Source organism: Vipera berus, assembly GCF_964194415.1.
Source record: "Vipera berus genome assembly, chromosome: Z".
Lineage (NCBI taxonomy): Eukaryota > Metazoa > Chordata > Lepidosauria > Squamata > Viperidae > Vipera > Vipera berus.
This window is the reverse complement of record NC_138205.1, coordinates 127,502,770-127,516,541: the sequence shown is the minus strand read 5'-3', so window position 1 is coordinate 127,516,541 and position 13,772 is coordinate 127,502,770. Positions and strand designations below refer to the sequence as shown.

The following is a 13,772-nucleotide window of genomic DNA, read 5'->3' as shown; positions in this document are numbered from 1 at the left end:
GACTAAACTCCTCGGCGCGTCCCTGCAAAGGATCTTCCCCTGTCCCTTGATTTAGAAGGGAACGGGTCACCCTAAACAGGGCAGCCAGGCGATTATCTGCGGACGAAATGAGGGAGGCAAAGTAAGTACGCTTCGCCTCCTTCATTTCCACAAGATATATAACTGTGTCCATCTATCTTCTACTGGTCATCTTCGTCTTCTCTTTCCTTCTATATTTCCAAGCATTATGAATTTTTCAAGGAATCTGGTTGTATGATTATGTTCTACCAAGTCAATGGTGACCCTTATCAAGCACATGCATAGACTTTATCCATGGTGAGCTATACCTAACTGAGTCTTTCAGCTCTTCCAACAGTGTCTCCACCACCACTGCAACTGAGTCACTTCACCTTATTCTTGGTTGTCTTCTTCTCTTTCTTTCCACCATTCCTAGCATTATGGACTTCTCCAGACAGATTTTGTGCATCTAGTTGATGGTGACTTCCAGCAACCACATGGGTAGACTTTCTCTAGAACAAGTTTGTCCCCAACTTGATCCTTCAGGCTTTCCAGTGGTGCACCCAACACCAATGGGTCTATCCACCTTCTACTGGTCATCCTCTTCTCTTTCTTTCCATCTTTTCCAGCATCAGAGCCTTCTCCAGAAAGCTGAGTCTTCACATTAGGTGCCCAAAGTAAGATAATTCAAGTCTGGTCATTTCTACTTTCAGTGACAAATCTGGGTTGATTTGTTCACGATCCATTAGTTTGTTTCTTGATCTCAGGTGTCTTCCTTGACACCAGAATTAAAAGGGCATAAATGTTCTTCCTTATCTCAATTCTTCAAAGTCCAACTTTCACTTCAGCTGAGTATCGTGAAAATATAGCTTACATAATTCTGATCTTTACAGGTAGTTGGCAAATTTAAGATGGGTGGGGTTGAACCCACAGCATTCCCCAGCCAGTATTTGTAGACTTCAATTCCCAGGATTCCCTAGCTAGGCAGTACATTGGCTTGGGATTTCTGGGAGAGGAAGTCCACACTTTTCAAAGTTGCCAAGATTGAAAAACATTGATGAGGACACATCAGAGCCTTTGAATTCCAAGGCCCTCACCATGTAAAATAGGCCTATTCTACCAAATTCTAGGTCTCTGGTATATTTCTAAGTCTTAATTTTCTAACTTTCAACAATCTGTTAAATAAAGACAGATCTTTCTCTGTTTGGTGATATTTCACTGTTCAGACAAAAACTACTATAATTCTCTGTTTTACTTTTGATTAATAAAGTTCCTGTACAATTATTGTAATTCTTTTACCTCATGATTAATACTCTGCAGATTGTTGCCGTTCTTTAGATACTAATTGGATTTTAGCAAGGAACTACAATTTTCAAGACATTGTTCAGATCTTCGGGTCGTATTAATAAAAGTTACTAATGAAATTTGAAAATCTTTATCTAACAAATTTAATCCTAATTAATTCTATGATGCATGCACATTCTCTGTTTATCTACTTTGCTGCCTCTTTTTTTCCTTGGCTGTCTTTTAATCTTCCAAAAGAGCATTTTTTAAAAAAAAAAAAGTGGCTTGTTTGTGGCTAACAAACCTGGAAGTTTTGCCCACTTTAAAAAGAGGCTCCTGTAGCTTGTTTTGGTGTATAAGATGAGAATCAATTTTGATAAAAGCTTTGTGAACTGGATCCAAAGCTTAACCTTCAATATTGCATGCTTTCCAAGTTAAATATAATATTTTAAATTTATTTATTTCATTTACTTATTTAAAACATTTATATACAGGTAGTCTTCAATTTACGACCACAGTTGACCCCAAAATTTATGATGCTAAGCGAAACAGTTGTTAAGTGAGTTTTGCCCCATTTTAGCACCTTTGTTGTCATGGTTGTTAAATGAATCTCTGCAGTTGTTAAGTAAGTAACACCAATGTTAAGTGAATCTGGCTTCCCCCATTGACTTTGCTTGTCAGAAGGTCCCAAAAGAGGATCACGTGATCCCGGGATACTGCAACTGAGTCAGCTGCCAAGCCTCTGAATTTTGATCACCTGATCACCTGCAACGGCCGTAAGTGTGAAAAACGATCATAAGTCACTTTTTTCAATGCCACTGAAATTTTGAATGGTCACTAAATGAATTGTTGTAAGTTGAGGACTACCCATCATCCTCTCGTGAGTTTCATTTTGTCCATTTAAGGAGTCTGAAGGAGATCTCTGCAAAAATGGCACAAGCAGAAATTTTGTGATGGCAAAAATTGAGCTAAACAGACTTTCCTTTTTAAATTGTTAGATTACACTGCTTTTGAACTGAGCGGTTCAAAGCTAATGAAATTATTCCCTTATTTTTAGCAGCCTTTCCGCATCCTTTCTGTCAAAACTTCCCCGTTCTTTCTTGAGAAATGATCAGACGATTGCAAAAATGATGAAATTTGCTTTTAATGCTGGAACCGCCCCACCCCCACCCCGCAAAACTATATTTGCATTGAGAAAAAAACTTAAAACACCCAACCAAACAGTGTTCTGTATCTCTCCAGCACTAAGGAGAAGTTATCCATACTCAGTTCCCTTTTATACTTTTCAGGCCTGGAATGTACAATGTTGAACAGAACAGAATAGAACAGAACAGCCAATTTGGTGTAGTGATTAAGGTGCTTGCAGCAAAACAAGGAGGCAATGAGTTCTAGCCCTGCCTTAGGCACTAAAGCCAGTTAGATGACATTGGGTTAATTCCAGGAGATGGTGAGTTCTAGTCCCGCCTGAGGCATGAAAGCCAGTTAGGTGACTTTGAGCCAATCACCAGGAACCAGTGAGTTCTAGTCCCGCCTAAGACATAAAAGCTGATTAGGTGACTCTGAACCAATCACCAGAAGCCAGTGAGTTCTAGTCCCGCCTAAGACATAAAAGCTGATTAGGTGACTCTGAACCAATCACCAGGAGCCAGTGAGTTCTAGTCCCGCCTAAGACATAAAAGCTGATTAGGTGACTCTGAACCAATCACCAGGAACCAGTGAGTTCTAGTCCCGCCTGAGACATAAAAGCTGATTAGGTGACTCTGAACCAATCACCAGAAGCCAGTGAGTTCTAGTCCCGCCTAAGACATAAAAGCTGATTAGGTGACTCTGAACCAATCACCAGGAGCCAGTGAGTTCTAGTCCCGCCTAAGACATAAAAGCTGATTAGGTGACTCTGAACCAATCACCAGGAGCCAGTGAGTTCTAGTCCCGCCTGAGACATAAAAGCTGATTAGGTGACTCTGAACCAATCACCAGGAGCCAGTGAGTTCTAGTCCTACCTTAGGCACAAAAGCCAGTTAGGAGACATTGGGCAAATTCCAGGAGACTGTGAGTTCTACTCCTGCCTGAGGCATGAAAGCCATCTGGGTGACTCTGAGCCCATCACCAGGAGCCAGTAAATTCTAGTCTCGCCTTAGGCACAAAAAGCAGTTAGGTGACATTGGTTCAATTCCAGAAGATGGTGAGTTCTAGTCCTGCCTGAGGCATGAAAGTTAGCTGAGTGACTTTGAGCCAATCACCAGGAAATTGTGAGCTAGTCCCTCCTTAGGCATGAAAAGCTGGTTGGGTGTCTTTGAGCCAGTCCCTCTCTCAGCCCAACCTGCCTCACAGGATTGTTGTAGGAAAAATAGGAAGAGGAAGGATAAGTGTTGAATTACAATTTGCTGTGTTGAATTACAACAAAATAATAAAAGTGTGATAAAACACTAATAAATAAATACAAAGCAATGCTGGAGACAAATTTAACCATTGTAGAATCGATAGGCTCAAGGAATGGCATATTTTACCTAGAATAAAACAGAACTCAGTCTAATTCATAAAGATAAAACCCTATTGATTAGAAAGTAACCACTGTAAAACCCAAAGAAAGTCCAAAAATATGACTGATGGGTTTTTGGCTTAATGTCATGGTTCTGACAAATGAATCTCTTCAAAAGAACTTCGAGGCATTGCTTTCCTTAAAGAATCTTTTATTCGAGAAACAAAGCATCGGCACTACATAGTTGAAGACAAAAACTGAATCCCCCACACAAAGTAGCAAAGCACAATTCCCTCCTCCAGTTAAACAGTCATAAATCACATTCCCCAATTAGCTTGAAGCGCAGGCTTTCTCCCCAGCTCTCCAGCCCAAATCTTTATCCAATAACCTTGGATTCCTGCAGCTAAGTTATTATTGTTATGACTAGCTGGACTCTCATCCACATCCTCCCTCCCAGCATTAACTCTAAAAGCGAAAGAGAAAAGATAGCTACATTTCCATCTGTTGTCAAAGCAAGAACACCCGATGCTAGCAGCGTTGACAGATGGGTTATCAACTAAGCTGCAACTGAACATCTTCAGAGCAACAGAGCAATAGTATGTATGTGTTTGTGTGTAAGTGTGGCTGTATAAATATGTCAAGAACCTTCAAATGCAAATATGAGTATCAATGTTGGTCATGCCAGTCTCCTGGTACAACACAACCTTGGAGATCCTGAAGTATGCTCCTTAAGAATTTAGATTGCACCCCCTTTAAGGAGTCAGTTGTTGAACAGATACCCTTTTTCCTGCAAAAATCCAACTATATTTTCTTTTCTTTCTTCATCCCAACAAGAACAGCAACCCTGTAAAGTTGGGCTCTCCAAACTTGGTAATTTTAAGATTTATGGACATCAACTCCCAGAATTCCTCAGCCAGCCAAGTTGCCAAGTTTGGAGACTTACCCAATGGGGAAGTGGATAACCATGGGTGCTAAAGTAACCATGTCTGGCAATTTTGAGCAATGATGGTTAATAAAAGCGAAGAACCTCACTGGATTTAACTTCCATTGGTGGAGAGACAAATGAAGAGGCCATTTGATTTCTTAATTACAGGTGGTCCTTGATTTATAACCAGAACTGGGTCCAGCATTTTCGTTCCTAAGCAATGCACTTGTTCAGTAAGTTGCAGCTGATTTTATGATGCTTTCTTTTACCACAGTTGTTAAGTGAATCACTGCAATTGGCAAGTGAACAACATGGTCATTAAGCGAATCCGGGGGTTGGGCTAGATGATCTCCAAAGTCCCTTCCAACTTTATTATTATTATTATTATTATTATTTGAATCTGGCTTCCTCTGGTGACTTTATCAGAAGGCATCTGGGAAGGCTGCAAATGATCACTTGACCCAGGGACACTGTGGGGATGGTGCAACGGTTGTAAACGCGAGGACTGGTTGAAAGTCACTTTTTCCAGTGCCATGGTAACTTCAAATGGTCGCTAAATGAATTGATGTAAGTCGAGGACTACCAGTATTGTGTTTCTTCTGGAGAACACAGTTCCTCTCAGAAATATTTTCACAGCCTTGAGGGCCTTTTAAGATTTTAACAAATGGAGCAGAGAATGAAATGAATAGGGACAGCGTCAAGCCTTAAAGCTAACTGTCTTTTCACAGCTTTAGCCAGTTCATTAGCTAAATGGAAGTGTTACCAGTCTGAAGATATTTTTTATAACATTTTGGGTTTGGTTGATAACTCTGTGGCTTTGTCCCTTGTCAGATTTCTGAGCTTCTGAGACAAAACGAATCAATTATTCATCCAAGGGGAAAGAAGAAATTAATGATTGCTGATTATTGAACATAACACTGGAAATTCAATGAAAACTGCTCCAGAAAATGTACACAGAATTAAATCGTACAAGGCCAATAGAAAAGGTAGAATTTAAAGCTGTACAGGTAATCTATTTAGGACAGGCAGTGGTGATCATTTGAAGCTACGACCGACCTGAAAAAGGGGACGTGATCCAGATTTGAGGCATTGTTTTACTTTTTTACTTTTCTTTTATTTATTTATTTTTATTTTTTCCTCACATTATTTTTATAAATAACTCAAGGCACCTTTCTCCTGCTACTTTCCTCACAACAACAACCCTGTGAGGTGGGAGAGACTGGCCCAAAGTCACCCAGCTGGCTTTCATACCTAAGGCAGGACTAGAACTCATGTTCTCCAGCTTTCTAGCCTGATGATTTAACCCAGGGGTCTTCAAACTTGGCCCTTTTATGACTTGTGGACTTCAACTCCCAGAATTCCTCAGCCAGCGGGCCTGGCTGAGGGATGCTGGGAGTTGAAGTCCACAAGTCATAAAAGGGCCAAGTTTGAAGACCCATGATTTAACCACTAGGCCAGACAGGTATGCCTTTCCATGGTCACATGATCGGACACAGGTGCTTGGCAATATGGCTCCATATATGGCCATTTTGCAGCATTCCACAGTCCCCTGAACATGTTTTATGACAGTTCTGGTGAAAATTATCACTTACTCCTGGTTTTCAGCAAAATTAAGCACATTGTCCACTTAATGACCATGGTGTTTGCTTTACAACTTCCACATTTACTTACTGGCTGCCAATAAAATATAAAATCAGATTGGTCACATCATCAACTAGTTTGACAACCACGACGTCATATGGCCATCCTGGGCAGATTCCATTACAGTCATATGTCAAAGACTACCTTTGACGTGACTCAAATTTGGCTTCCTAGATTGCACTGACCTTAGTGTTTATGGTTTGTACAAACTAGGATCTATGGCCTAGCTGTGTGAATCACAGGTTAAGACAAAATTCAAATCCATTCCAGCAGAGTCTGAATTTCCCACTGAACCCTGGTCTCGAATTAATGAATATTTTTATTTTATGTCAGGCAGCATACACAATATATCATGTACATGAGTTATGGTAGCAATAAAAAATGAAAAAGTAAACATTTTCAATTTTACCTTAGAGATTGTAAAAGAAAAACTGGGGAGAAGAAGGGATGGGTGGGGGGTGGAAGAAGCAATATATTTCTGCAAAATGGAATTGACAGAAGTAGGACGCAGCAGAGGCAGATGGCAGAGAAAACAAGGATCAATCCTGCTGGTATAAAACTAATGAAATTACCCAGAACCCAGACTTGAACAGGTCACCATATAAACAGACCTTCCTCATTTTGCAAAAAAGTGCAAGAGAAAAGAAAAAAATTAATTTTGATATTCCTCTGAGATGTTTTCCAGGATCATAGAGTGTGTGTTTATACAGTATAGGCTTTTCACTTCTTTGTTCCAGTCTGTGCCTATATACAAATGTTTTAACCATTTCAAGTTGCCAAAATGTCCTGTCAAGCCAGTTTGAAGGCAGAGGAGGAAAAAACCTATCAATGTATAAGGTAAAGGTAAAGGTTCCCCCGCACATGCGTGCTAGTCGTTTCCAAGTCTAGGGGGCGGTGCTCATCTCCGTTCCAAAGCCGAAGAGCCAGCGCTTGTCCGAGGACGTCTCCGTGGTCATGTGGCCGGCATGACTAGACGCCAAAGGCACACGGAACGCTGTTACCTTCCCACCGTAGCGGTCCCTATTTTTCTACTTGCATTTTTACGTGCTTTCGAACTGCTAGGTTGGCAGAAGCTGGGACAAGTTACAGGCGCTCACTCTGTTACGTGGCACTCGGGATTCGACCCGCCAAACTGCCGACCTTCTGATCGACAAGCTCAGCGGCCTAACCCACTGAGCCACCGCGTCCCTTCAGATCAATGTATAGAAACAGCGAAAACAATAAAGGAAAAGACAGCAGAATTCAAAATGAAAGAAGGGAAAAACCACACAACTGAGCTCACACTACAAGGTTAAACACCCAATCCAGTTTAAAACCGGAGGAGCCCCACACCCAGGGCTTTTTTTCTCATAGAACGCTCAGAACGGAGTTGCGGCACCTTTTTTGGATGGAACCTTGTAGGGTAGGCAAGGTGGGTTGTATGACATGTGTGAGTTCTGGCACCTTTTTCTTTTACAAAAAAAGCACTGCCCACACTTATAAAAGCAAAGCAACCATCAATTTAAAAATGCTAGTTTTCCTAACCTTGATGATGTTCCCTAGCTGGTTCATGAAACATCTGTAAGAAAAACTACCAAGGTCAGTGAATATCACAGTATTCCCGTCTTCTTCCTCCTCTTCCTCCCCCCATTCTTCTTCGCCTCCACTCCACACACCCCACTCCCTTCTAGCACTGAAGATATTGCCTAGTTGGGTCATAAAATGTCTGCAAGAAAACAACCAAGATCAAAGAGCATGAAGGACCGTAGAGTTCAACCCTATGCTTCAGAAATTTTCTTCTATTAGTTGTAAGGATTGTATAAAAGGAATAACCAGTGGAACAGCTCGCCTCCAGAATTGTGGATGCTTCATCACTGGAGGTTTTTAAGAAGTGACTGGACAACGATTTGTCTGAAATGGTACAAGGTTTCCTGCTTGAGCAGGGGGTTGGACTAGATGACCTCCAAGGTCCCTTCCAGCTCTATTCCTTCAATATGTGGGATGCATTTGCAAAAAAATCAACTTTAAAAAAAGCCTGGCATGGCTACCTCCATAAAGTCATCTAAATACAGGTAGTCCTCAACTTACGAGCTCAAAATTTCTGTTGTTGAGACATTTGTTACATGAGTTTACCCCGTTTTATATCCTTCCGTGCCACCAGTAGAATCACTGCAGTTGTTAAGTTTGTTAACACGGTTATTAAGTGAATCCGGCTTCCCCATTGACTTTGTTTGTCCGAAGGTCGCAAAAGGGGATCACATGACCCTGGGACTCAGTAACAGTCGTAAGTATGAATCAGTTGCCAAGCATCTGAATTTTGATCATGTGAGCATGGGTTGTAAATGTGAAAAACTATCATGTCACTTTTTTCAGTGCCATTGTAACTTTGAACAGTCACTAAACGAACTGTTGTACATTGAGGACTACATCTACTGTATGTCAGGGGTAGGCAACCTTGGCTCTTTTATGACTCGTGGACTTCAACTCCCAGAATTCCTGAGCCCGCATGGCTCAGCTTGGAAACCTCCCTTTCCCCTCAGCATGGCTGGCTCAGGAATTCTGGGAGTTGAAGTCCATGAGTCATAAAGCGGCCTAGGCCTAGGCCAGGGGTAGGCAACCTTGGCTCTTTTATGACTTGTGGAATTCAACTCCCAGAATTCCTGAGCCAGGATGGCTCAGCTTGGAAACCTCTCCCTTTCCCCTCAGCATGGCTGGCTCAGGAATTCTGGGAGTTGAAGTCCAGAGCCAAGGTTGCCTACCCCTGGTCTATGTGTTGTATTTTAAGGGAACAAACTATTGTTTACATTTGACCCAAGATTATTAGCAGGAAGTAGAGACTGGTTCTGCTGTACAAATAGCTCTCGACCTATGAGCCGAAAATTTCTGTTGCTAAGCAAGACAGTTGTTAATGAGTTTTGTCCCATTTTATGACATTTCTTGCCACAGTTGTTAAACTCACTTAACAAATGTCTCACTTAGCAACAGAAATTTTGGGGGTCATTTGTGGTTGTAAGTCAAGGATTACCTGAACTTCCACGTTTCAATAATGGCCAATATTTGCTAAGATGAAGACTTTCACTTCTCTTCAACATTTGATGGAGCAAAGGAGGAAAGAAAGACTACGGGTTGACATGATAGCAATATTCCAGTATTTGAGGGGCTGCCACAAAGAAGAGGCAGTCAAGCTATTCTCCAAAGCACCCGAAGGCAGGAGAAGAAGCAACAGATGGAAACTAATCAAGGAGAGAAGCAAGCTGGAATTAAGGAGAAACTTCCTGACAGTGAGAACAATTAACCAGTGGAATGACCTGCCTCCAGAAGTTGTGGGTGCTGCATTACTGGAGGTTTTTAAGAAGTGATTGGATAACCATTTGTCCAAAATGGTATAGGGTTTCCTACTCGAGCAGGTGGTTGGAGTAGATGACCTCCAAGATCCCTTCCAACTCTTGTTATTCTATATTCTAAGATATTCAGAGATATACTGACAATGAATTTGGAGGTTTCCCCAGGCTAATATGGTTGAAAGCCACCCACAGACCAATGACCATTCAACTTCGCTTTTCATGGCATCTTATAAATAGCTACCATATAATGACATGCTTTATTTTACCTGTTAGGTTTTGAGGCATCGGTTGATTCTTGCAAAACTTCTGTACAAGAGCAGGAAGGGAGATGTTCACCAAAGAATCACAACGTAGAACTAACTGGATGAAAGAAAACATGGAAGAAGAAGTTAGCAAACGGACTGAATGGGAATTTATTTATTTATTTATTTATTTTATTACATTTATATACCGCCCTTTCCCGAAGGACTCAGGGCGGTTTACAGGGTAATTAAAAACCAAGATACAAAAGTTAAAAACAAATTTAAAAAAAATATATTTGTCCCTGTATAAATAAAACCCCAATTAAAATAAGATTAATCCTCAGCCTGGGCCAGAGAGCTTGAAGAGCCAGGTCTTCAGGTCCCGGCGGAATGAACGGAGGTCGGGGGCAAGTTTGAGGCAAGTTTGGTAAAACTCTGCATTTCTACCAGAAGAGTTTGTTTTCTTAAAAAAAAAACACACCGCCATGCCTGAAAACCCGTTTGTTGCACATTGTACACCTAGTTCTCGACTTATGACCGCAATTGAGCCCAAAATTTATGTTGCTAAGTGAGATATTTGTTAAGTGAGTTTTGCCCACCTTTCTTGCTAGAAGTTGTTAAGTGAATCATTGCAGTTATTAAGTTAGTAACACAGATGTTAAGTGAATCTGGAAAGGAGTTGGGTTTTCTCCCTCCTTTTATGCAAGTGATGTGCCCTGTCACTGAGCAAAACCCCTCTCCTTTGTAACACTGATAATGTTGTTTAGTTCAGGGCTTTTCAACCTTTTCACCCATTGCACCACTTTTAGGATATGGCAGACATGTCAAACACAAGGCCCGGGGGCCAGATCCAGCCCGCGAAGTGGTTTCATGTGGCCCGCAAAGCCATCCTGGAAACAGTGAGGGAACGGCCCCCTCTGCCTTGGCCCTGGCCCAGAGACCCTCCTCCTGCCAGAGACCCTCAGATCTGTCCCACTCCTGCCCAGGCCCCCATAGGCACCCTTGAGGCGAACGATGTAGAGCTGGCCACGCCCACCCAGTAGGCCATACGCACTCTAGCCACGCCCACCCAGTAGGCCACGCCTACCCTGGCCACACCCACCCGGCCCCCTGAGGGCAACCGCCATGCTGATGCGGCCCTCAGTGAAATTGAGTTTGACACCCCTGGGATATGGCAACATCCAAGTACCACCAGTCGCCTAGCAAGGTGTGAAAAACTTGACCAAAAAAACAAAGGGAAAAAAGTGATGAAGTACAGGTAGTCCTCAACTTACAACAGTTCGCTTAGTGGCTGTTCGAAGTTACAATGGCACTGAAAAAAGTGCCCCCCAAGCCACAGCCGAGCAAGATACCTGCCTGCCCAGCGGCGCTCTTCCTCCTGTCCGAGGTTTTTGTTGTTGTGAGCATTTCTGTTGAGGATTGGCAGCGGGGGTGGGGTGGGGTGGTGTTTGGTTTTTATTCCCCGCCCCGCTCTGTTGGGTGGTTTCGGCAGGTTTTGGTCACTGCACATGACCCTGGGACACGGACCGTCATAAATATGAACCAGTTGCCAAGCATCTGAATGCAAATCACAAGACCCTGGAGGTGCTGCAGCATTCCAGCTGATCGGCGCTTCTTCTGGGCTCAGCAGAAGTGCCAGAATCAGCCCTGCAGCTCCAGCCGTCTCTCACTCAGACTTGTGCGGTGCTTCCACCGGTTCAGCTCATTCCCCTCCCCCGCTACCACTTTTCTAGGATGGTTGCGTACCACCTGCCAGGTGCCAATGGACCACAGGTGGTACTCGTACCACTGGTTGAAAAGCCCTGGTTTAGTTGGGTCATGAAACATCTGCAAGAAAACAACCAAGCTCAGAGAGCATCAAGGACCCACAGTTCAACCCTGACCTACAATTATTCTTTTCTATTAGTTTGAAAACATACATTTGACTGAAGATCAAGATAGCTCTAACTTGCCGGTGCTACATGAAACTTCAGAGATTGGCAGAAACTATTAGAGAGTGAGGACAAGAAGCAACGGATATAGAAGCTTATCGAGGAGAGAAGCAACCTGGAATTAAGGAGAAATTTCCTGACAGTTAGAACAATTAATCAGTGGAACAGCTTGCCACCAGAAGTTGTGGGTGCTCTAACACTGGAGGTTTACAAGGAGGGACTGGACAACAAATTGTCTGGAATGGTATAGGGCAGGGATTCCCAACCCTGGAGGTGCAAGATGATATTCCAGGGGGTGCAAAAACTTGGGTTTTTGCATAGTTATATGCATAATTCGTTGCCATTATTTTGAACTTTTGTAAGGGGTGCGAGAATATATCAGAAGCGTTCTAGGGGTGCGGGGTATAGAAAAGGTTGGGAACCGCTGGTATAGGGTCTCCGGCTTGGGATTGGACTAGAAAACCTCTAAGGTCCCAACTTTGTTATTCTGTTAATCAACTGCCATCGCCAGAAGGGGATTAAAGCCCAGCTGATCCAGATGTTGCCAATTGGAACTGGCAGAAATGACATTTTCCCCCTCTTTCCAGCTGAATGCTCTCCGCTTGAAGTTCTTTTCATACCAGGCAAAGCAAATCCATTTAAGCAATCCGGTCAACGCTAACCTAAAGGCTTCGAGATGTAAGAATGATTGAACAGCAATCCTGACATATACTATTACACAAGCCGTTGCTCTAACGTTTGACAGAGAAGGAATCCTGCATTGTGAATGCCCAGATTTAGTGGCATCCGGGACGGGGCAGCTGCCAGCTTTGCAAAACCTTCACCCCCTTTGAGTGCGCCATGCGGTTGACCATGCCACAGGCACCCAGGCCAATAAAGGAAATGGTAGGTGGGTGAGCTTTGGCTGCTATGAAAAGGAAGGACCCCATTTCTGGACAAACACTGCTATTCCTTCCTTTTGGATTCAAAAATGCCAACAGTTGGGATTTTTAGGTAGTCCACGACTTACGATTCATTTAGAGACCAATTCCTTTAGTGACCACACTTACATATTAAGGTAAAGGTAAAGGTAAAGGTTCTCCCGCACATGCGTGCTAGTCGTTTCCGACTCTAGGGGCCGGTGCTCATCTCCGTTTCAAGGCCGAAGAGCCAGCGCTTGTCCGAGGACGTCTCCGTGGTCATGTGGCTGGCATGACTAGACGCCAAAGGCGCAGGGAACGCTGTTACCTTCCCACCGTAGTGGTCCCTATTTTTCTACTTGCATTTTTACGTGCTTTCGAACTGCTAGGTTGGCAGAAGCTGGGACGCGTAACAGGCGCTCACTCTGTTACGCGGCACTCGGGATTCGACCCGCCAAACTGCCGACCTTGCAAACTTACATATTACACACCCCTAATCTCGTTTCTAAGGAGGCCTACTGAATCTAAGAACCAACTATAGGTAGTCCTTAATTTATAACCTTTCGTTTAGTGACGGTTGCGGTGTCACGGGGTCACGTGATCCCCTTCTGCGACCTTCTAACAAGCAAAGTCATTGAGGAAGCTAGATTCACTTAGCAACTGTGTTACTGTCTTAACAACTGCAGTAATTCACTTAACATGTGTGGCAAGAAAGGTCATAAAATGGACTGCATTTTACATTGACTGCAGGAAGGAGCTGTCCTCAACTTATGATCATCCATTTAGTGACCGCTGGAGGTTACAACCGCATTGAAAAAGTGACTTACAACCCAGTCCTCAGATTTACGACCATCGCAGCATCCCCATGGTCAAAATTGGGGCACTTGGCAACCAGCATGCGTTTATGAAGGTTGAAGCATCCTGGAATCATGTGATCACCATTTGCAATCTGGTTTCCAACAAGAAAAGTGAATGGGGGAAGCAGGATTTGTTTAATGACTGGATGATCCAGTCAGAGAGAGAGAGAGAGAGAGAGAGAGAGAGAGAGAGA

General features: G+C 43.1%; 1 protein-coding gene across 1 annotated transcript in view; it reads right to left on the bottom strand.

Moving 5' to 3' along the window:
- CRHR2 (corticotropin releasing hormone receptor 2) overlaps positions 1-13,772 on the bottom strand; it is a gene marked incomplete at its 3' end in the record, with an annotated part of 152,012 nt that overhangs the window by 128,653 nt on the left and 9,587 nt on the right. Inside the window, exon 2 of the mRNA XM_081345633.1 lies at positions 9,916-10,009. Coding sequence (XP_081201759.1) covers positions 9,916-10,009 — 94 coding nt within the window. The remainder of the gene's footprint in view (positions 1-9,915; positions 10,010-13,772) is intronic.